Source organism: Atractosteus spatula, chromosome 8, assembly GCF_055471065.1.
Source record: "Atractosteus spatula isolate fAtrSpa1 chromosome 8, fAtrSpa1.hap1, whole genome shotgun sequence".
Lineage (NCBI taxonomy): Eukaryota > Metazoa > Chordata > Actinopteri > Semionotiformes > Lepisosteidae > Atractosteus > Atractosteus spatula.
Window position 1 is genome coordinate 24,243,752 of NC_142713.1, and position 24,046 is coordinate 24,267,797.

Genomic DNA, 24,046 nt, shown 5'->3' on the forward strand with positions numbered 1-24,046 from the left:
GGCAGAGGTTGAGCCCCAGTTCTCTTCAGGGATCAAGAGAAGAGCTAAGGAAAGACTTGGGCACATGGGAATATGAGTTTCAGGAGATCCCACTACATTAAATGTTTTTAAGGGTTGTATCTTTTTGCTTTATACATATATATTTATGAGATGAAAAGAAAACATTATAAATTGACAGATGAAAAATTATTGGATTTTATGTTTGAATGTGACTGTTCATTAAAGATAACAAATTGTATTTCATTATGTGTTTATGTATAAAATATGTATTTAATTTTGTTTTTGTTGTGCATATTCAAATAACTATTTTACAAGCTGTCTGTTGATTGTTTCAAATTTGTCACTGCTACAGTAGTGTAACTTTACAGATCACTCTAAGTATCTACAGTAAATGCCATTGATAACTGTTTAGCAAAACCAGCAGTTGTGAGATGGTCCAAACTGGGTGAAGTAAACCAGTTTCCTCGACTGCAAAAGATCGAAATGAACCAAACAAAATACTCTCAGCAGAACAAAAAAAACTGTAGGTGAATAGGGAGTTAGATTAAGCTGTCAATTAAATGTGATACAAGTTTAGAAACAGATGGTGATAAGCTATGGGTACAGAATGCTATCCATAAATGGTATTGTGTTCCCTAGGTACTCATGATTTAACTAAAATGTGGGATCTTGCAAATGGCTTAGCTACAGTTAAGTTTCTAGAAAACATAACGTAAAAGAAATAAAGTTGAAACAATTCTGTGTGCCATATGCTGTAAGGATAATATAGTACACACTGGCACTGAATGAAACACATGGGGTACATTTACAAATTGTAAACATTATTAAGACATTGTACACTATTCCCATGTCCTTTTTATTTTCATTAATGCTAAATAAATTAAAGGGACAACCAGTCATTCAAAAAGAACCTTTTATTTGGGGGAGCATTAACTTGTCATGGATGTAGACAACCAACATATAAGCTCTTCTTCAAAACAACTGATTTTAGCTGGCATTCAGGCATCTATTTAGTCAGAGATAAGGAGATTTTCCATTGTATTGCTAATTACATATTCTGTAATAATATTTTCAATGTACAACATATTTAATATTCATTTATAAGTTCAAGGAAAACAGAAACACATAGTGAAGTTTTTTATACCTTATAAAGATTAAGGAGCCTATACAAAGTCTATGAAAGATGAAACACATTGCATTAAAAATTTTACATTTTAAACAAATTTTACACGCATCTACTGTATTCATGCTTTTCTGAAAAAAAAACTTGTTAGGTTTTAAGTTTTAAAACCCTCATCACTCTATCCAGTGCAATGTTTAATTTGTGTTTGCTATTTCTAAGTAATGCTGTAAGATGATTATCTAGAGTATCTGATATTTATGTCTAATTTATTTAATTGCTGTAAGGATAATATAGTACACACTGGCACTGAATGAAAGAGTTTAATTTTAAAAGAATTAAAAATAAACAGAGTTTAATGACAGGAAATTGATTCCAGTTGTCAGATTGGGTATGATACTAAAGGTTTTGTGACAATTACAGTATGTTATTCACATTTATTATTAAAACAACTGCAGGGATAGAAACTGAAGTTAACTCCTATTTCTTATACTTTATAGGCTGAGAAACTATAGCTGGTGAGTCAATGTTTTCCCCAGCAAATTCTTTTTTGTGTGGTGTGCTGCTTCTAGTACAGTGTTGAGTTTATAGCCCTTATAGACATTATTGATATGGACAAGTACTTAAGCAAAATACGGTTATAATAAGATTCCTGTATCCAGCGTGATGAGTGGTTGGTTTTGCTTGAGGTGTTTTTAAGCTGTGGAGTAATCGGAGACACAAAAGCTGAGTGGATACTATGCAACTTCTTTTAAACACTGTGGCCTTCATTCTGTTTTTTTTTTACAAACGTATAGGACTGTTTCATGGTACGCTGTTGTTGACCATCTCTGGTATTTAGGGGCTTTAGGCTTTACATACATTTTACAATAATTAAACATTTTAATGTCAAATAATCTCAAATATAAATTTAAACAAGTAATCAAATATATCATACAGTACATACAGTATTAGCATATAATCCTAACCCAGTAATGAATATTGATGCATACTGTACCACTGTTCATTATTATTCAAGTGAAATAAGTACATTTATTACCTTTATATTTATCTGTATGTTCCATAGATGCTGATCTGCAATTGGAAGCTGAAATTGGAAACTTTAATGCCCTAAAGAGATCGTACATCACATTTTTTTTTCAGTACAACACGCAGTGTTTACAAAGTAAGGATGGTATTGTAGATTGTCTAGGTCAGACAACTGTGTCCAATGTAATTATTGTCTTGTTTCTCATCTCAGAGACTGGTAAACAGAAGATCCAGGTGGCAACATGCCTTACAGAAAATGCTTTAAGTGAATCGAGAAAAAAGGCGATGAGTGGGTTGGAGTATAGAATAGAATTAACTTCAGGTGGAATCAATGACTGCATGATCTGGGGAATAGAACCAAATGGTGGTGGCAAATCTGCAGTCTTTGAGCTTTCATGAGGATTGGTCTGATATATCTTTGCTATGGAAAACTCACCCATTTTGCGCCCTCAGTGACTACCTCCTCAATAAAGAAACAAACCAAAAAATTTCAATTTGATCTTGTCAAGAAGGAACTATGAATTCAAAACATTTTTAATTGATCTTGATATACTACATACTGTACTTGAAAAGAGGTTGTAATATGCAAGAAAGTTAAATATGAAATATTATGCTATGAAAATTAAAAAGTAAATATTCTACTATCATGAATTTAATACAGATTGAATAGAATAATCTAAAGAATAATGTAATTCTACTAATAATTTTTTTTAAATATATGAAAGTCTACATTTTTAGTTCACGGGCACTGTGAAACTTATATTCCTGTATTTTTTATTTATTTTTGTATGTTGAAATGTTGCAACATAGACTGAACTAATTTGAATTGTACATAAAAAGTGAAAGAAAAAAAAACACTGTGAAAAGAAATATTAAAAAGACAGCTCCTATTTGAATGCAACTCCTAGTAAGGGGTATTCAAATCAAATTATTTGTGCATCTTATTTCAGTTTTTCAATCAAAATTGACAAATTGACTGAGAGTTACTTACTGCTCTGTGCATCATAATATTGGGCTCTATAATTGAGCTGAGCTGTGTTTATATTTGATTGAAAGACAATTGAAATGTCTGCTCCATTCTTTTTCTGACAGTGGAGCCTGACCTGTGCTCTTTGTTGTGCCATTCCATTACACCCCTAGCAGACACCAGCTGAAGTCAGACACCAGCCTAACCAGTTAGCAATTGTGCACTTTAAATAAAGACACCGACAGTGGAAGCATGTTAAGACCCAGTGGTCTTTAAACTCCCAGTACTGTATGTTAGCATGTTCTATTTGAAGTAAAACTGTTAGGATTAGATTAATGGATAGATTAGGACAAATTATTTTTAATAGTATTTGTATTTTTACAAATTATCATAAATACATCTGGCAATAAAATGATTCTGTTCACTTCTATATTTAGAGCATTGGATAATTATGTCTTGCATTTATATGGCCTTATACAGTAGAACACTTTCACATCACTGAATTATATCACCCAACTTGTTAATATGCGGCAGCCATAATGCACCAGCAGCCCCCTTACGCAGCAAATCAAGTAGAGATGTGAGAAATTACTTCAGTTACTTTATTGGTTGAATTAAGAAAGGAAGGTTAGGTAGACTGATGGTGCAAGTCAAAAATGGAATTTAGCCAGGACACTGGAGTAACACTCCTACTCTCATGCACAGTACCTAGGAATCTTTAATGACCAAAAGCCAGGTCCTTAATGTAACATCTTTAGCAAAGTACAATACCACTAGCAGGGTCTCTGGATTATTGGAAGTGAAAAACCCACATCCTGGCTCCCTCACTCAGTTTCTTTGCACATGTTTTGCCCTGTTTGCACTTGTGTTCAGTTGCTTTAATGCCCTATAGTATCACCTGATCTCTCACCTGTGGACCCTTTCACAAGCTCAGAGGGAGAAATGCTTTTTTCAGTTGTTTGCATCATCATAACATACAGTATTGTGAAGCCATAATCAAACAGACCTGGACACATACTGTAAAAAGTTAACCTTACAGCAAGGTAACATCACTTGCAGAATGTATTTTTCCAATTACATTCATATAGTGACAATTGCATATTTGTACCCACATATTTCCAAATAAATTCTTAAATTACAGAAATGATCATCACAAAGGTGATTGCAAGACTTTATAAACACCTTGTATTAACGTGCATATACTGTATATTTGTTTATAATATGTGTACTTTTGTATATTTTTATTGAAAAATCTCAGCAGTTCATTAACCTTAACCAAATGTAAAAGGAAACTGTGCTTTTCCTTCTTTTACAGTACCTTTGGAAGAGTAACTTGTTTTTATCTTTAATGCTATAGGAAATACAACATTTTCCATGGTCTAAATGAAACCCTAAAACTAGTTTTACTTTACAGTCAGTCAATTAGACCTGTGTTCTATTTGCAGTAAAGACAGAAATGATTGAATATAGTTGCAGTAGATCATATTTGTCTTGTACAAATATCTGCACTCTTTCTCTCTCTTAACTTGACTCTAAGCCACACACCCACAGTGCAAGCCATCACAGACGGCTTAGAGAAACAGCTGCTCCGTTGCACCACGGAAGTGCAGAACCCACTTTGGTGATTCATGCCAGCCATTTTGCACTAGCAGTTGCGGTGGACAAAAGATCTGACTGATTAGTGCAAACTTACTTCAACGATTGAATTAATGAGGAAATTTAGGTAGGCCAGATTACTGTATATAAACCCAGAGAAGGTTTAAAATCAGAAACCAGAACACCAAGGTTCACACGACTGCTCTTTCAAAAAGTGTCATGTGTTCTCTTAATACCTGCAGTAAGTAGTCAGGATGTCAATGTAAGGTCTTATCTGAAGGACAGCACCTTGTTCAGACCAGTATGCCTAGTCACATTTCTGGAGCATTGGTTTGGAAATTCTGGTCCTAAGGGAAGAGTGCCACCTACAGTATTTACCAGTTCAGCAACACTTGGAGGTCTCCCAACCTAGTGTTGACCAAGAAAAGCATTGATTAGCTTGGGAAATCTTCTGGGGTCAGGTTACATTACAACTATTAGCCTTAAGATATTTCAAAGGGGAACATTTGATAAACTTGCATCACAGAATTGTATTGTAAATATGATGTTCTGACCAACCATGTATTGATATATAATTAATATTATATATTTTAAGAGTTTGACTTTTTATTAAGAATATAATGGAGTATGGTGATCCTGTAGCCTTGAACCTTGAAGATTTTAATTTATCCATACGACACCAGATTTCATGAGTGTGACATCTATAGTATCATTGTGCATTTGAATACCATTTTCTGTCTCTGGATGGTCTCTGCATTTTCTGTCTTCTGTCTGTAGATGTAGACTCAAAAGTGCTCCACAACACATTGTTTCAGGTGTGTCTTGATTTCTAAAAGTACACTTAACAAATGATGTTCAGCAGCATAATGTGATGTTATTCAGCATAATACCAAGGGCAGTACAAAGAAAATCTCCTATATGAGAAATTAATACTCACTATGCACTATTATGTTTACTTTTTTCCTAAAAAAGCATAAAATATCTATCTATAAGTTTTCATAATTTTTTATAAATATTTTAAAATCACTTAGAGCATTTCTATTAGTAACCCTCCGATTTAGAATTACTTAAAGTGTTATTTTAGTTTTGATTGTTGACGTTTAAATTAAAACTGTCAAAAAGAACTTCAATATGAATTGAAATATTCAACACATTGGAGAACATTTGATTTTTCTTTTTTGGGGGAAGGGAACTGTTATGTTAGGAAAAAAACCGTTTATTCATGAAAGTATGTTCGAAGTTTGGTTTTTGTTAATGAAGTGTTTCAGTATTTATGGATCTTATCAGACATTAACTACTGTAGTATCACAATGTGGGACAAGGCTAGAAACTGAACCAGCATTAAAAGTGTCAGAAAAATTAGTTTGATCCAGTAACAGTGTGGGAACAAAGATAGACAAATGGAACCTATGTATGACACATAAAAAGTAAAGGTAAATTCCTTGATTAATACAAAAAAGTATAACATTTTAGCTGTGGAACCTGATTCGCGTACAAGGAGAGAGAAAGAGCAAAGAGGTGAAAAATGAGGAAAGAGCACCCAAAGAAGTGAAAATCTAGCACAGAAACTGTAGTGGAAGTGTCTGTAAATCTTTTTTTTTTAGTTTGGAATTAACTTCTACTTTTTCTTTGGCAGAATGCAATCTAACATAGCTCCTCGCTTGTACTGCTGTGTGTGATACAGTATGTTCTAGTTAGAAAAAGGTGCCCTTCCACATTTGGCATTTAGTATAGTATATTCCATTCTCTGCTATTAAGTCAAAAGCTGAAGCTATTTTTCTCTATACAGTAGTCTCAGAATCTGCAAATTTATTTTCTCTTATTCACGATTCAAAGCCAGTGGGGTTTTGAGTGAGGGAAGAGCAGAGTGGGATGAAAACAAGCAGGTTTAGTGCAACTTTCAGTCAGGTGCGCAATAGACTAGGCTTGCAAGAGGAATCTAACTAGTGAGTGATCCTCTCCCTGCCCCCTGCCCAATTACCACTACTCAGTGTCCAGATCTCAAAGTGGGCTTGATTTTGTATTGTAACGGACGCTCCTATTTGTGTCGGTGGTGTGGGGAATGACAGGATTGAGATAACTTCACAGGCTTTCCGACAGTTTTACTGCTCTCTTCATTACAGTGGGGTGTGCTACAGTATTCAATGAGGCAGAGAAAGTGTATTCATGTTTTTTTTTTTATTTTAGCTGATTACGTTTGTGATTACTCTTGTGTGTTTTAGTCGATCGATGTTACTTTAATTAACTTAAAGGCAATTCATTAACTCTTTATTGATCATATAAGGAAGGGTTACTTATGTCTTTTAAACATATACACTATAGTACATTGTGCAACAGTATAGCAGTGGACTTGGTTATACTACTGTATATGTGAATTTGCTTATTCACAGCAGTTCTCTGCCCTGAACTGTTGCAAATGTCGTGACCGTACTGTATCTGCAATTTGGCAGATAATGAAATCTTAATCTATTAAATATAATGCATACCTGTTTGTTGGACAAATCGGGAACTGAGCATATCCATAAACCAAGATCAAAAATACATTTTAATTTTCCTAATATATTCTCACCTTCTGAACAGATTCCGTTAAGCCATTAAAATTAAAAGCATTAGCTTAATTCACTGTCCAAAAACGAGCTCTAATCCTCATGGTTTAATTCTTCGTTTATTATAAATGTCCACTTAAACATGGTTAATTAATTGGTCTTAAGATTATTCTGAACAAATACAAGTTCACTGGTTATTTTAATTATAAAAATGATAGAGTGAACCAAGGCTTTTTCTTAAAACATATGTTGAGCAGCAAAATATTAACAATGTTTTAGTGTAGTGTATTTGCTGTGGAAGATAGCTGCTGTGAAAATGCAGCTTAGTTTGTCTTTAAGGTTTGTAAGATATACAGTACAGTGTGACTTGTTACCATTTGCAACTTTATATTTTTGATTTGTAGTTCTGATTGGCCAAAGGTTCTCATTTGTGGGACCAAGAAGAATGAAATTTGCTGTAAATCTGTTTTGACAAATATAACTATTATTAAAAGTTTAAAAAACCTTATTGATTTTAATGAGGACTTTGATTGAAGTCAATACTGTGATCTAAATATTTCAAAATTGTAAAACTCCTAAAGCTGTCCTTTCACAATGTCAGTAGTGTTGCTGCACTGGCTTTTTTTTAACATACAGTATAGTGCATAGCTTTTGGTTACATCTGTGATACCAGATGGCTGATGTATAATGATTCATGTGTCTTGTAAAAGGGTGCCTTTTCTTAGTTCGGCTAGAGGCCTGTATCAGATTTAGAAATTTATAGGTTACTTGATGCTTGTTTTATGTAAAAATGTATTTGAGCTTCTTTTTGGATTCTGAGAGTGTGTTTTATATGAGATACACCGATTGCATGGATTAGTATCTATAGTTATTTGTTCATATTAAAAGCAGAACATGACCTTTGCCAGAATACCTAAAGACTGTTATTTCAGTGCTGTGCAGATGTATTCAGATCCGTCTTATGGTTTCCCAGTTTGTGAAATGACAAAAACGAGGCATACAATTTCTTAAACTTAACATTTTGTTTAAAACCTGGTTGCTGAATACGTCAAATGGTAAGATATCTTACAGTAAATGTCAGCAAAGCCTAAAGAGATAAAAAATGAAATCCAGTATGTTGAATGTATAAGTATTCAGACCATAATATTTGGTGAAACCTTTGGCAGAGATTACAGGCACAAGTCTTTTTGGGTAATTCTCTACACACCTTGCAGACAAGTTTGCACAGCTTGCTTTTCCTCTAAGATTTGCCGATACTTTGCTCCCCGTTTGGTTCCCCTCAGCCTTGACAAACGTCCCAGTCCCTACAGATACTGTAAAAAGCAGAACTATAACATAATATTGCCACCAAATTGCCTGACTGTAGGGATAGTGTTGACTGAATGATGCATTACGTTGGGTTTGTGTCTGATGTAATGTTTTGCATTTAGACCAAAAAATTCCAGTTTTGTTTTGTTTGACCACTATCATTGACTAGTTTCATTTACTGTAGTTTCTTTCTTGCAATATCCATGCAGAATTGGGAAATATTGCCCAGCTTTGGGGAGTGACTCGGATTGTTGATCGATGCACATTTTTTTCACTTCTCAGCCACTGCACTCTGTACATCTTTTAATTGCTTCTTCAAAGTGTCATGACTGCAAGCTTTAAAGAATTCAAATATGAAAACTGCGCAAGGGTTTGAATAATTTTCAGTGGTAGAGTTTACCTGTTGACTTATGGAAGTGAGCTGCAGTGAATAATTATGAATTGGTTGAGTACCTTTTATGCTTAAAATGGTAACAGGTAACCATGCCATCAATTATATTGCTAGTAGTAGTAATAGTAATAATAAAGTAAATGTTCCTTCAGTTATGTTTTTAAAAATACATTTCATTTGTGGAATTTTTAACTGTTTTATACTGTGCCATCTGTCTTAGAATTGGCAACTGCTGTGTTAGGAGGAAACAGGTTAAGGATGAAACAGTGACTTTAATATTTGTTATATACACAATCTATTCCACACATTCAAAGCAAAAAAAAACCAAAAGAAGTACATAAACATTAGAAAAAATGGAAAACTCATGGTTGATGTGGCATAATTAATTTAAATTAGGTGCACAAAATTTCCAAAAGTCATGCAAGTAGTTGAGTATCCTCCGTGTGGAGTAAATGTGGTTCAGATAATTTAGAGAATAAATATATAGTAGCTATCGCTGTAAAGTCTCCCAGACAGGTTGTGAATTTCAAGCAAGGATTCAACTATGAAGACCAAGGAGATTTAAAAAAAAATCTCAGACATAAAGTTGTAGAAAACCATAGATTGAGAGAAAGATAAAAATATGAAAAAGCACTGAATATCCCTTTGAGCACTAAGACGTTCAACTCACGATTACAATCTGCATTTTAGCAAAGAAGAAACAAGGCCCTTGTAATCATTTTATGGGACATCTACAGATACCATTGCACCTGGCAAAATACAAAGATTGCCTTTCTTTGCCAAACCTAGAACACCTTTGCCAACTGATGCCTACCTTCATCTGGTAGCATGCATCTCAGCCAGCTCAAGGTATAACATTACAGGTTCAGCTTACACGCACTTTTTATTCTATTGATTGTCTGTTCTACTGTAAGAATACAGTATAGCAAAAGAACACAATAATGCATCCAGCCAATTTCAATAACCTGCTTATCTTGGTGATAGATGCTGAAAGCTTTTTTTCCAAATCCACTCATTCACCTTTATCACTTCTTAAATTTATAAGACAGAAGTCGTAATCAACATCAGAAGTAAACAAGGCTGGACCTCATAATATTGGGGTTGGAGAGTTCTAAGGAAAAATGTCCCATGTGCCTTGAGTAGACGTTATGGTATCAGGCACTTCATGGAAAGCAGGACATGTTGTATAACCCACTAGAATCCACTACTGTTTGTAGCCTGTTGTTTCTAAACACTTAATTGCTTTAATACTGACATGCTGGGTAATGTTTAAGTTAATGAGGAATACTCTCATCAAACATTAGAGATTGCACAGGACATAAAGGTATTTGATTAATGTGAAGCCTTTGACAGTATTTTTCCATCACCTTTGCAGTTATGCTCTTACAGCATTTCCGTTTAATTCCTCATTTATATTGTAGTTGAGTGTTGTAGCAGGTTTCCATGGAGATAAGCAGGGCAAAATGCCCGGTAGACATGCTTTTTCAGTAATCGAATGATAACAATAAAAATGTAAAAAGAATTGCTTTGAATGGAACCTTTTTTTCTTCTATCAAACTATCAGAACAGTCTTGACTCTTGAGCTTTTCTTTGGTAAAAGCTGCACAGATATGAAAGTTAAAGAGAAAAGGGATTGCATCTAATTGTTAGCTTTCAAAGCCTTTTCTTGTCCCTATTCTTTAAGTAGAGCCTTATTTTATACAGTATGGTTGTTTCCTTTATAACACCTTCCACTAGATACAAACAAAAGGAGGCCATTTGGTCCATCTAGACAGTTTCTGGAGACCAGGGTAAAATTTCTAAACTGCATTTTTTTTTAAACTTAGTGCTCATTTTATATTTGCTCCCTTGACCTACTTACTATCACCCTTTTAAAACAAATAAAATCCCAGATGATTTGAGGGCTATCTACATTCTGTCTCTTTTCAAAAGGAATAAGTCAGAAAGTATTTGCACTTTGCCATACCTCGATTTTATATTTTATCTGAAGGTTTGGTCTGTGTTTTGTTCTGGACATGGATGTTTTTCAGTAACCTAAACATATTTTCAATTACATCATAATAGCTTTCTAAAAAAATGAGACTCATATACCTGTTTTTATTTGTCCAAAGCATTTTGTACAGTAAATCAATTATTTTGTAATTGTTACATGGTGTAGTTCTTGTGTGTCAGGCCTGTCTTGGAAGGCACTATAAAAGCATCCGTTCTGCCTCTAGAGGATCTATCATTTGAAAATATAATTTGTAGTGCCAGGTGGTCATTAGTTAATTGATTAGGCTATTGGTAATTATTCTACGTTCTTACATGGAAAAAATAGGTTTGTGTATATACTGTATATATAAAAAGGCTTCATAGAACTAAGTGGAGGCTGGATTTTTGGTAACAGTCTGGGGAAACTGCTACAGTACAGAGTCTTTTTGTTGGATAGAGTGCCATTATCTCTGAAATGAATCCTCCTGCCCAGAATTACCATTGTGGGTTTTTTTATGTGATCAGATCTCTGGAGCTACATTATGTACAGGTGGTGTCTGTCACATCTCAATATAAACTCTCTTGTGGTTTCAGAAGTATTTATGAAACTATATATATACTGTCATATTTTTGCAACCACATTCATTTACTAAGGGATTCCCACAGGCTTCTATTCTGGATCTTACTCTCTTATTTATTGCATTTAAAAATACTGTTCAGATAATTAGCAACTCTTATGCCTGCCTCCATGCTGCCATTTTCTGCTAAACCCTTATAAAAACCAACATATGCTATTCAGGAAAAAAAAATGCTCCTTCAGTTACGATCATATAAGTTTTATTTTAAGTAAGATAAAGTTAGAGCGGCTCACAGTATACTCTATAAATAACTAGTCATTTGGTTGAATAATGTGCTATATTACAGTTTAAGATGAAGTATATCTAATTCCTAGAGCAACTACTGTTTTTTTTTCTGTTGATTTTCCACTGCTATTGACTGGAACCATCTGCAGAATGAGCTGAAACTATCCACCTTTGAATCTGAGGGCATTTTCAGATTATATTTTTAAATAAACAGGTTCTTTTATGTAGTTATGTTGTATACATTTTATTGAAAAATATTTTCTTTACTTCATTGCTTTTGTTCTCTACACAAAAATGACTTCATCCTTTTGGCCAGTAAAACACTGTAAATGTAGAACTGGCTTATCTGATGAAACAAAAAATGTGATTAACAAAAATCCTGAGAATTCTGTATCCTTAATGAAAGCATGTTAGTCTTGCTGTAATACTCATAGTGAATGAAATATTCAGATTAAGGTTTAGTAATATGAGTAATTCATAACTCTTGCAAATAGTCAGCATTGCATTGTAGTCTCAATGGCATTTATTTGCAGGACAGTGAGAATATGGTGCCGGATGGCAGACCGACTTAAATAGACAGAGCCATCTGTACAGAATGCTGTTTGCTTGTTATGCTGGCTTCCTTTCTGCTGAGGCGCTGTGAATATTGTAAAGCTTTTGATACACTTAAATTTATAAATCTCTAAAGCACCTCACCTGAACAAAGCGGAAAATATTCCTAATCTATTATTGTTAAACCAAGCACTTTAAGAACATAAATATTGTTTTTCATATTTAATTGACTAATGAGAAGAAAGGAGCTCACATGACAGTTCACAGAATGCTTTCTTAATCATGCAGGGTTTGTGATGCACTGGGGTTCAGAGTATGAAGTTCATACACTTAAAAGAAACTGTAGTTTTTTTTATGAAAAATCTCCCAGACTAAACATATGGTACTAGAGTTCCAGTCCAAGTTTCTGTTTGCCATTTCAGGTTATACAGGTAACAAAGGAGCAAACTGGGGAACAATCACAGCATTGGCATTTAAAAATAAATCCACAAAATCTAAAATTGTGTAAGAAGGCAAGACGCATTATGGAATGTGAACAATTCTATCGTTAAGCTCTTTCTTTCTTGTTTGTTGTTGCTTTCCCCCTGAGCAGGTTTTCCACTGTTATTGATTTTGCATTATGTTCAATTGACTGTAATAATTTATTTTAGATTTTATCTTCCATAACACAACCCCTTTAGATTGCCATACCTGTATTTTTATATACATAAAACTACTGTAAATTATGGAATCTATGAAAATCAGCTAGGAGGGTTTCCATCCGTTGCTTCAAAAATGTTTGAAGTGTATAATTTCTATTGTTTGTGAACAATAGAAATTATAATAATATAAAACAGGTCATACAAATGTAGTAATAAAAGTACTGCAGTTATGATGCTTTCTAGAAGCAACAACTTGTGCACTATGTGTTTCCACAGTAAGTCTTTTTTTACTTCTTTTAAGAGCAGATTTTAGCGAAAGATTTGTTTGGGCTTGTTTTTGTTATACTGTATTGCATATGCAGCTTTTTAGTAGAAGTAGCTGCCTCAGAAAACTCTCCCAAATCGGTAGCAATGTATTAATAACGCTCTTTAATTAACATATAACATCTTGTTGAACACGACTGCAGCGCTGGCTGTCAGTACTGTGTGAAATCAGGCAGTGCTTCCTGCTGCACAAGGAGTGACTTGCTGACAGGCCTGTGCAGAGAACTGCCTGGATGTGGCTGCCACTGATGTCATTCCCCAGTCAGCATAGCTTTATTGCAGTAAACACAACAGATGGCAAAGGTCTTTTGAAGTGAAGCAGAGGCAATCAATTATCACTTGTGCGTGCATCTTCGATGGCAGTTGCAGCGTGGCGACATTAACTTATGTCTCAATAGATGTCACAGAAGCTGAATCATGTAACTGTCAGCTCTGTTTGACAGTTTTATTCAGATATGCAGAATGATAAAGGGTCTTTCTCCAGTCATTTTAATTGATTTAAATTGAATATTTATGGCTTCAACCCTCACCAGGGATAAGAGACTTACTGGTTATAAATTCATTTAATATTTCATTTGAAGGAATAGCCATCCTGAATGGAAGACAATCCGATGGTCAATAATGCACATAGTTTCTTTGTTGGCAAAGGCTCCAACGTATGAATTAAATTTAATTATTAAAATGCGGAAGATTGACTTCTTTAGACATGGGCAAGGTCTAGACTTTATAAGTCTAATATTACTAATATTTAATATATACTAATATTTATTATTTCAGCACATATAAAGATGAAGAGAATACAATATAAAGCGAATGGATCACAAATATATAATGCCGGAACTAGAACAAGTGATTAGTTTATAGATTCGAATTTAATTTAAACAGAGAACAGAAAAAAACAGCAAATATTTTTAAACTAGAATCATAAATGTACAAACGTAGATTTAAAAGCTTATACTTTGCAAAGCATTTTGTTTAGCTTTATTAGTATAACCAATGAATATGTTGCTTTCCATAAAACATTTTATGTAAATGTAATTTCCTGTGACGTGTGATAGATTAATCTGGAGTTTTCAGTTCTTCTTTTTTTGTTAACAGGTGTTAATTAAAGGCCAGGATAGGGCTGGGATCTGGCAAAGCTCTTTAGGCACAATGGGAGATAAACAAACGAAGACTTAGCTTATAGCCCCAGGAGTACAGACAGCCAACCACCACTGAAATCCTGACGAGTGTCCTGTTTAATAATCATAGCTGTGCATGTATTACCATGCATTAGCCTCTCTTTCCACATAATATACCTTTTTCTTCTCTTCTTGCTGTATTATTTTGTCCAATTATTGAATTAAGCACCATTTTCCTTTGGATGTTTTGTACATTTTTATAATGATAAAGTATCTTTCTTAAAATATATTATGCTCTGAGTTTAGTGTCTTTATCTAATTAAATAGAAGAAGAAATTGATGTAAATAAATCAACGTTAAAGCTCCCCAGTTTTAAGAATGGAGATAATTAACATCTTGTCATAATATCATCCTATGTTAAAATACTTACCACTTGCTCTTTATTCTCCTAGGATAATGTTAGAAACTATGATTTTCACTGTGGACAGCTCTACAGTATTGCTTGATGCTGCCTTTGTGGTAACATTCACTCTGAAACATCAGATTCATGAAGTTGTGGACAGTAAATAAATGCTATAAAAGAACTTTTTCAAACACATTAGCCAATTTTTCTTTTAGCAAAAGCATGTATTCTCTCTGAATTCAATTTTTAATTTTTTAAAACTTGAAAAGGCTGCTTTGCCCCAGTTAATGCAAAATATGTTAGGAATAACAATAGATGCAAAAGCCACATTGTTGTACCATTAATTTGTTACTGTGGACAGTTTGACTATGCAGTTATACCTGTCAAAAGATGTTAGTTCTGCAGAAAAGTTTGCCTTCAAGGAATCAAGTAGCCCTTGCCTTCAAAAAAGATGGTGTAACAAATGGTAATTCTGGATGACAGTGTTCTCCAAGCTACTGGACTTCAGAGAGGCAGAATGAAGAAGAGAGGTCATTTTCCTGATGTGATTACATAACCATGAAGAATGGTTTGAAAGAATGATCACAGATACTGTTATGTGTACAGTCAGTGGTTGATGAAAGGCTTATTGATAGGTGTACTGTAATGATTATTTTTAGACGTGACAAAAAAAACATATGATGTCAGTAATCTGAAAGAGACAGAGAAAATCATGAGTCATTATCAAGTCTTGGAGGTAAAGACGCGCTTCTCTAAAAGTGACCTTTAGTTACAAAGGGTTGCTTCATGGTGTGAGACCAAATCTGGCTAGAACACAGAAGAATGCAATGTGAATAAAGCAGTAGTGTTTAAAACCGCAGTGAAATTTGACTGAATTTAGAGACCTGCAGTGTGTTTTAATGTAAGAGCATATGTGGGAATACCACAAACTCCCTTGCCTTTTTACACAGGTAAATGCTGTGCCAATGTGAACAGACAGTGGTTTAAAGTGTAATCGCATGATAAATGCAGTGGTTATACAAACTTCACCAATGGAATGGATAGAAATATGTGCAATAATTTCATTGTCACTGGTATACTGTAGTGAAACATGATTCAGCTGCATTCTGATCTTGAAGTGAGTCATTACAGTCTGTCATCTTTGATAAGCAGTAACTCCATTGCAGAACATGTATACAGTAAGTACTGTGCACAATACACGAACTACCAGTACAGTACGTACTGTAGTACACACATTAGATGTTGGTCTCATTTGTTTCACAAGGCAAAACATAAATAACAATACAAACAATTCTGTGCTTTTTATTTCTTTTCTCCTCATATATCCCTTCATGATTTTATTTTTTTACTTGCCATATTAGCTACTACTTTTGTCATAGTACTGTAGCTTTAACTTGCCATAGTATGACTTTCCCATATAATTTCAAGGATATTCAATAGACATTGTAAAAAACAGCATTTCTGGCAGTTGCAGTTTTCCAATGGAGTTCATCTTACTGTAGATAGCTGTTAATGTTGATATATTCTGAGCTTCTATACTTAACCATTTTGAGCTATAAACCTCCCAGACAAAAAAGCTGAATGCTACATGGTTTTGAATAGAAGTATGTCAAGCTTAAATTAAGTTTAATGATTTTGACTTTACCATTCAGTAGATATTTCTGCATTGGACGCTTATCATTTTGAAATTGGTTAGACATTGGTGTTATTTCTAGGAGACGGATAATTTGAAGAAATAGTGTTCAGAGTGCAAGTGCAAAACTGTCATATGCTGGATCTCTGTATAATGAGACACAGCGAAACACAAAATGAGCACAGTATTCCCTTCATTTTCTCAGCTAAGAGAGAGGCCCTGAATGTTGAACTGATATTTCTGTGACAGTACAAGTCTGGAAGAGACAGAAGTTAATTAGATGAGAAATCTGCATTTAATAAGTAGTACATCTTCAGCTAGAAATCTATTATTACTGTTGATTTTGCTTGTTATTGTGTCAATTAGTTATTAGTCTGGAATGCAGCTTTTTTCCTGTGTTGTTTCTTGAGAGTGACCTACAGTATACTTGTCGCGACTGGAAAAATAAACCAGAGACTTTGGAACAGAGTGGCACAGTGGTGCAGTAGTTAGCATTGCTACCTCATAGTGCTGGGGCCCTGGGTTCAATTCCTGACCAGGGTTGTTTTCTGTGTGGAGTTTGCATGTTCTCTCTGGGTTTTTTCTGGGTTTCGTTTGGGTGCTACAGGACTTTGCTGGACTCCTCACTCTCCCCACTTCTTTTAACTTGCACTGCAGCATGCCTCAACAAATTACTGTGTTTCCAAGTCTTACTAATAATTACTGTTCTTTTGATAGATATTCCTACACATTTGGATCTAAATGAAAGATAGGTGCATATACAAGGAGGAGGAATTGTTTTAACAGGAGCCTGTAGGAGTCTGGTTAGTAAATTCTCATCTACACCAAGTCAAAATCCTTGTAACCTACAGATGTCTAAACACACAATATACAGTAGCTTAACAGAGCTGAGCTTAACATCATTAAGCCATCAAGGGGTTCAATAATACAGAATGAATCTATTAGGTAGTAAGGAGATGGAGGATTAAGAAGAGATTCATTCTTTATTTTGCAACCTGTTATTCACAATGACATTTTGTAGTCTATATACCAATGTGTTCTGGTTCAGGAATACTGTTGTGATTGTGAACATTTTGCAGAGGTTCATGCTTGTAATGCATCAACAACTTTACGCATGGTTGTTATGATATGAAAAACTGGGTTTGGGCATCATAACACATTTGATTTTGAATTGTAATGATGCCTGAAATACTTGTATTAATTGTTATTGAACATGCTTTAGAGTTTCTACTTTTATACATAGACATTGGTATCTTGTTTAAATTGAAATATTTTAACCATATGTAGTGGTCAGGTGAATAAAGAAAGCACCCTGTGTAAATTATTGTCAATTATCAATATCGACAATTTACTATTTCAAGAAACAAACGTCTAAAAGAGTTAAAACTTCATAAGCAGACAAGATGTATTTCATTAGTGAACAGTTGTAAGAATTCAGAGCTGGAACGATGGCAGTGTTGGGAAACCCTAGTGTTGAGGACTATATGGTCTTATGTGAAAAACAAGACCTTATCAGGAAAAATGTGAATCATCATTGAATCATGGTTTCTAGCCTGAGTCATGTCATTAGCTGACTGTGGGTAACATTAAGTTCAGTACCACCAAGAGTACAGGTGAGACTAATCACCCCAGTGCTTTCTATCAAAATATTAACTTGTGATTTATCAGGTGCCTGTAGGCTTGCTGTGACATCAAGTAGAGATGTGCCACTCCTCTGAAGCTCTTGTATGCTGCTTGGGAGCTTATAATACTGCATGTCAAAACATTAAAGCTTTGTTGAGTGTGTGGGTTGAGTATGTCTCCACATTCAACCTATATGGGTACAAAGATCGTCACTGAGAGCAGGGATATAAAAACACTGTTGGTGATTCAAAATGTTAAAAAGGAAAATCTGTCAACATGTTTCTGTATAACTTGCCCATAATCTTACTGTAATTATATACTGTGATGCTGCAGGGGTCACAGTCATCATGTGTGCGTAAAACATAGACGAGTCCCAGCTTACAGACACACCTGGAAGCTGTTTGGCAGTTAACCGTGTTTTATTTGAATCACAAAATAAAGGGAAAATAAAATGATAAACTAAAAGAGTTTTTGATTTTATCTCAAAATATTGCATTTTTAAGTAATATTTGACTAACTAACTAAATACCAGAGGCAGCTATTTTGCCACTGGTATGTTTATTTTTTGTTGAAAACACTGTTTAAACAAAAAAAAAAGAAAAATGTCTTTCCTCACTTACGGTCTGTATAACATTAGCAGGGTTTGTATTCCATTCCATTTGCTCCTTGGTCTTTACTCTTCTGTAGCTTATTTTTTGTCTTTGGTCTAAGGTCTTCCCATTGTTTACTTTCTCTCTTTCCAATCTCAGGTCTTGCCACAGTTAGGGTTGCCTTTCCTTTATTCTCAAGTCTTATCATAGTTTGTATATTTCTTTCAGCCTCAAGTCGATGTAATGCTATATCAATACACAGCATCTAGCATGTGGCAGCCTTCTCTCATCCTGCACTTCTTCCACAACATCTGATGCCATTAGTGGCTCAGTATTTAATGTATGTAGGTTGGTATGCAGCTTTTTACTGCTCCAGCAATTGTAAACTGATGCCGTCATGAGTAATGGCATTCTTTTGTGGCCAATGTAGTATAGGCAAAAGTGTCATTAAACATTTCAGAGAAAGTACTGTCCTTCAAGAAGAACACCCCACATGGCATCACAATATAAAGATGTATGAATACCTGTTGAGTTTACTATTGAAAGCACATGAAATAAGCACACATTCATAATTTTTCTCAAGCATATTACACCATATATTCCACATTAGCATAAGAAGACACCTTTTTTTATAAAGTGTTATTAAAAACACTTTTTATGCAGTTTGATGACCTTAATGAAATGAAATTAACATGAAAATCTCACCTCCTCAGTAGGTTTCCAAGTCAAAAACAGAAGGCTGCCATCCATTGTTCTTCAATAAGATAGGATTGTTGATTTGCATATCCGAAGTGCATAGCTTCACAAGCTTCTATTTTTATAATTTATATGTAAATTACAATTTTTTTCTGTGTGGTAGATAAAATCCCTAACAGACTTCAACAAAAGCCCACTGAATTATACTGTAACTATTCAGATTTACTGTGTTTTGGGTTGGAAACTTACTTTGCTTTTTTATATTCAATAGGAGTTTGCTGCATTGACAAAGGAGTTAAATGCATGTAGGGAGCAACTACTGGAAAAAGAAGAGGAAATTTCAGAACTGAAAGCTGAAAGAAACAACACCAGAGTAAGTAACAAAGCCTTCCTGTTGAAAGTTACAAAAGAAAAAAGCAATATCATTGTATTTTTGTGTAGAACATAAGATTCCAATAAAGACTGTAGACTGCATCTGTCTACATAATATGACCCTCTCCCACAGTCCTAATATTGTGCATATACATTTATAGTGAGTATGATGGGATAAGGACATACAGGACGGGAAAAAGCAGTAGTCCAAACTCTGTTTATTTAGGGAAGTAGCTCAAATGCTCCACTTTTATCATTGTGCTCTTATGCTCTTATTAACGTATCTACCCGGGCAGCTGCTTGTGTGGCTAGAGGCAAGTCCCAGGGTAGGCTCATTGACTCAATGACTTAACACTGAGAACACAGCCATGTATTTGTATTTTCATGCCAGTCAGTCAGTTTTCTCTAGGATGCTCCAGTCCAACTTATTAAGTACTGTATTAGGTGTGGCAGCTCTCAGTCCTGCCCCAGTAGGGTTACACTAAAATCTACAATTTTAAATGGCCTTGCTGTTGAGTTACACTTTAATGTCAGTCTACAGAGGAAAAAGGCATTAAAAGGCTGACGTTTTTATTATGATCTGATCAAGGACACAGAGGCCTTTCTTGATCAGCCCTGTCAATTTGTCTGCTATCTAAAGACATACAGTAGATCTCAGAAGAGGAAGAGGAAAAATTCTGGAAGAAAATGTTCATCCTAGCTGGTGTTCTGTCCAGGTTCATCGCGGTTTAAAGCTACATTGTTTTTCATAAGTTACAACATGTCCATTTTCAAATCTCATGCTTTGTCTAATACTCTGCAAAATGTAATAACATTATTGCGTATTGAATGTATTACAAAATCAAGTACTCAACCCAAAAAAAGTACAAAACCTGCACCTAGCTTAGAAAAATAAGTGTCAGATTCACACAGCTTCGAGACTACTACACCTGTTGTAGAAGTCAGGGTGTCTGACTTTAGAGATAGATTCTAGGGAAACATTTTGTTTTCCAAATGATACTGTATAACAGAGAAAGAAATTACTTTAAATGAGATGAATGTAGAACTGTTGCTTTATTTTTGTAGAGAATGATTCAAGTGTTTGTAGATGTTAGAACTATATACATGTTTATATACATGATTAACAAACACAATATTAATAAAATAATCTAACCATAAGATCACTCTTGGCATAAATGAAACACTATTGGTTCAAAGCCACAGTCATTCTCCTTCAACAGCTTCTCAAATCTGCACAGATCTGTGCCACAGTCACAATGTGATTTCATTAAAAAGCCCTAAAAAGAATGTGCCACCATGCAGAACTGCTCCACTAAATGCTATATGAATTCAACCAGTAAAGACAGAATGATTTTTCTTATTTCCAGCAAATGATGAAAACTTGTGGTTTTCTAGTATTATATTTTTCGAAAGACACATCAGTTTCTGACCTACTGTAGAAGCCATACCATTGCTGGCACATGTTTTTTGGATAATACATGTTGGGTACTGTACAAAGTTAAGAATTAATTCTTGCAATAGACTATTTTATGTAAATGATCCTGGTACAGGCAAATATGGGATTGTGTGATGAGTTACAGTAGTTAACATTACTATTACAACCATAATTGAAGAGACGATCTACAGTACTTCTGTGAATGCTATTTGCTTTACTGTGCTTTGCTGGATTTGCCAGATTTGGTTAATGAACCAGTAACTACTGAATTTAAAGATCTTTAACTGCAAAAGCATCTCCCTTTCTTAATATATTACAATTTTCTGTAATTTAAGATCATTTTTTAAAATTAAAACTTCCAGGAGCATCTACCAACAATCCTAAAATGCCAAAGATGTTTTTGCATCTCAGTTAAGTTTGGGGGTGCTTTGTGGACACTAGTTTCATTTATGTGGGGATGCCAGGAGTGTGTTACAGATTGGGCTATGTACTGTATCAATTCTTCACTGTTTTTCATTTTCCATTGTATCTTGACACATCATAAAAATCAAAGTTTTCGTATGTTGTTCTGATTTTCATGCTTTATTGTACTTTTTTTTTGTTTTTGTGATACAATCTGAGCCCTAGGTATCCATCCACATAGATAGAGCCTTAGTTTTAACAGCTAACACACCTATTGTTTTTTTCAAAGAAGTGAATTTGCACAGAAGTCAGGAGTTACTTTTTTTTTTGTCCGAGCAAGAGTGAAGTTACGAGATATAGCTAGCAAAGGGACTATGATGTACTGTAGGTTTTTGTTCAGCTTACATGGTTAGATCACAAGGACAGAGAGGCTTTAAAAGTAACACTTAACTGTACACAGCCTAATATTATTACAAAAATATGACTTAAATTCCTCTGTAATATCAATGTTTTTCTGTCCTTAACAGAACCCCTTGATAAAGGTGAAATGAAATTACAAAAAACAAAGCATCTCTTGTTTTGCAGCACAGTACTCTAGTTTGTTTTGCTTGGCTGGCAGAGTAAAGGTATTTATTATGAACTTGGGAAAAAAGAACACAGCTTCAGTTTAAAACAAAAGAAGAAAGGAAAAGGTCAGTGTTTCCGTGGGGATTTTGTTCAAAACCATTATTTTAAAAGACTAAAAATGCTTCCCACAGAGCAACATCTTGGGTTTTGTAAGAGTGGGGAATTCTTCAGTGTGTGTAGTTTGACCCCTACTGCATAATGGAAATATAACAGCTTTAGAAGACCATTTTCATTTTTGGAAACAAAGTACAAGGTTAAAACAATAACCAATCCCAGCAGACATAACTCTGTATATGGTTTCTCCTCTTTCTCTTTTAGGGAGCATGAGCCGTTTAAAAAATGAGATCTAGAGATTCGTTACCCTGAGAAAGAATAAAATGACCCTTTGATATTGATGAATTTGCTGTGTCTATACGTGAATTTCCTCTGCTTTTTAGTGGTATACCTTTTTAGCTACATACAGTACTTACTGTATTCATTTACCTTGTTTTTTATATCACAATATATTTGTTTTAATTTTCTGTGGTTTGTGTATGGCTCGATGAGAATAAGTGCTCATTCACTGTGCTGGTTAAAGTCTAAGCTCTGTCATAAGCTCATCCCTCAAGTGGCAGTGCAAAACAGGCTGCTTTAATATAAACAGTATTTTGTTCATTATTGGCAATAAAATGTTCAGTTGGTTTACCCTGATGTACTGTACATGTATTTGCATGTGCTAGTTTCTTGTGGTCTCCAGACTGTAAGATGACATTTTCCTCCTCAAATTTTACAGAAAGTTTGGAAGTGATGACATGCTTGTGATTTCATTAGGGTGTAGATGGTGCTACAGTATTTTTATTACTGTCCATCTGAGTTAAAATAAGTAACCAGCTGTAATAATGACAATGTCCCTGAAGGTGACAATGTGACAATGTAGCAGCAGTCATCAATATATTAATGTCTTTACTGACTCAAGAGACTACCTTTGCTGCGCTGCCAACATGAATGAAACTTTTGCCACATCAACAGGGTTTCACACTGTAATGCCCAATAGAAACTATATTGATATACAGTATATATATATATCCATTTCCTTATGTATTACGTTCTGTTGATGTGATTTCATGTACTTTATGTGATTGTATGTGGCTTTTATGTTTTGCTTGTGTGTTTTGTACTTTTATGGGAGAAGCCAAAGACAAATTTCCACAGTACTAGACAAAAAAAGTATCTATCTACTGTATATGAAAGTGTGTTGACTTTTCTGTATAATTACTTTTCTGTTCTACATAATCAAGCACACTAGTTTTGATTTTTAGTTTTGATATTATGAATAGGACATCTTATATTATATCGCACACATCTAACACAGAAATATGTCATTGTCATTGACATTCACAAAATGTTACATTGTTCTTTTCTTTAATTGGAAACACTTAATTTACTGCTTACTAAGAAATGTTTTTTTGGGTAATGTAGTGATGATGATGATGCTGCTGCTGCTGATGATGCTAAATTTGTGTTCTTACTTTAATAGCTGCTCTTGGAACATTTAGAGTGCCTTGTCTCCAGACACGAGCGATCACTGCGGATGACAGTTGTGAAGCGGCAAGCACAGTCACCTTCAGGGGTTTCCAGCGAGGTAGAGGTTCTCAAAGCTCTCAAATCACTTTTTGAACATCACAAGGCTCTAGATGAGAAGGTAAGATGAGGCGTGAAATGTGTCAGACACAAGCACTGATACTAGATGCACAGAATATTCTGTATTATTTTGGTAAACATGCAAGCAGGGGTGTCAAGCCCTTAAAAAGAAATGTGGTTTTGTAGTCAGCATTGCTTTTCAGATTACCAGTTAAG

At 34.5% G+C, this 24,046-nt stretch overlaps 1 protein-coding gene across 1 annotated transcript in view; it reads left to right on the top strand.

Moving 5' to 3' along the window:
* Positions 1-24,046, top strand: part of ppfia2 (PTPRF interacting protein alpha 2) — a 168,257-nt gene that overhangs the window by 69,197 nt on the left and 75,014 nt on the right. Inside the window, exons 3-4 of the mRNA XM_088922591.1 lie at positions 19,646-19,747; positions 23,727-23,891. Coding sequence (XP_088778717.1) covers positions 19,646-19,747; positions 23,727-23,891 — 267 coding nt within the window. The remainder of the gene's footprint in view (positions 1-19,645; positions 19,748-23,726; positions 23,892-24,046) is intronic.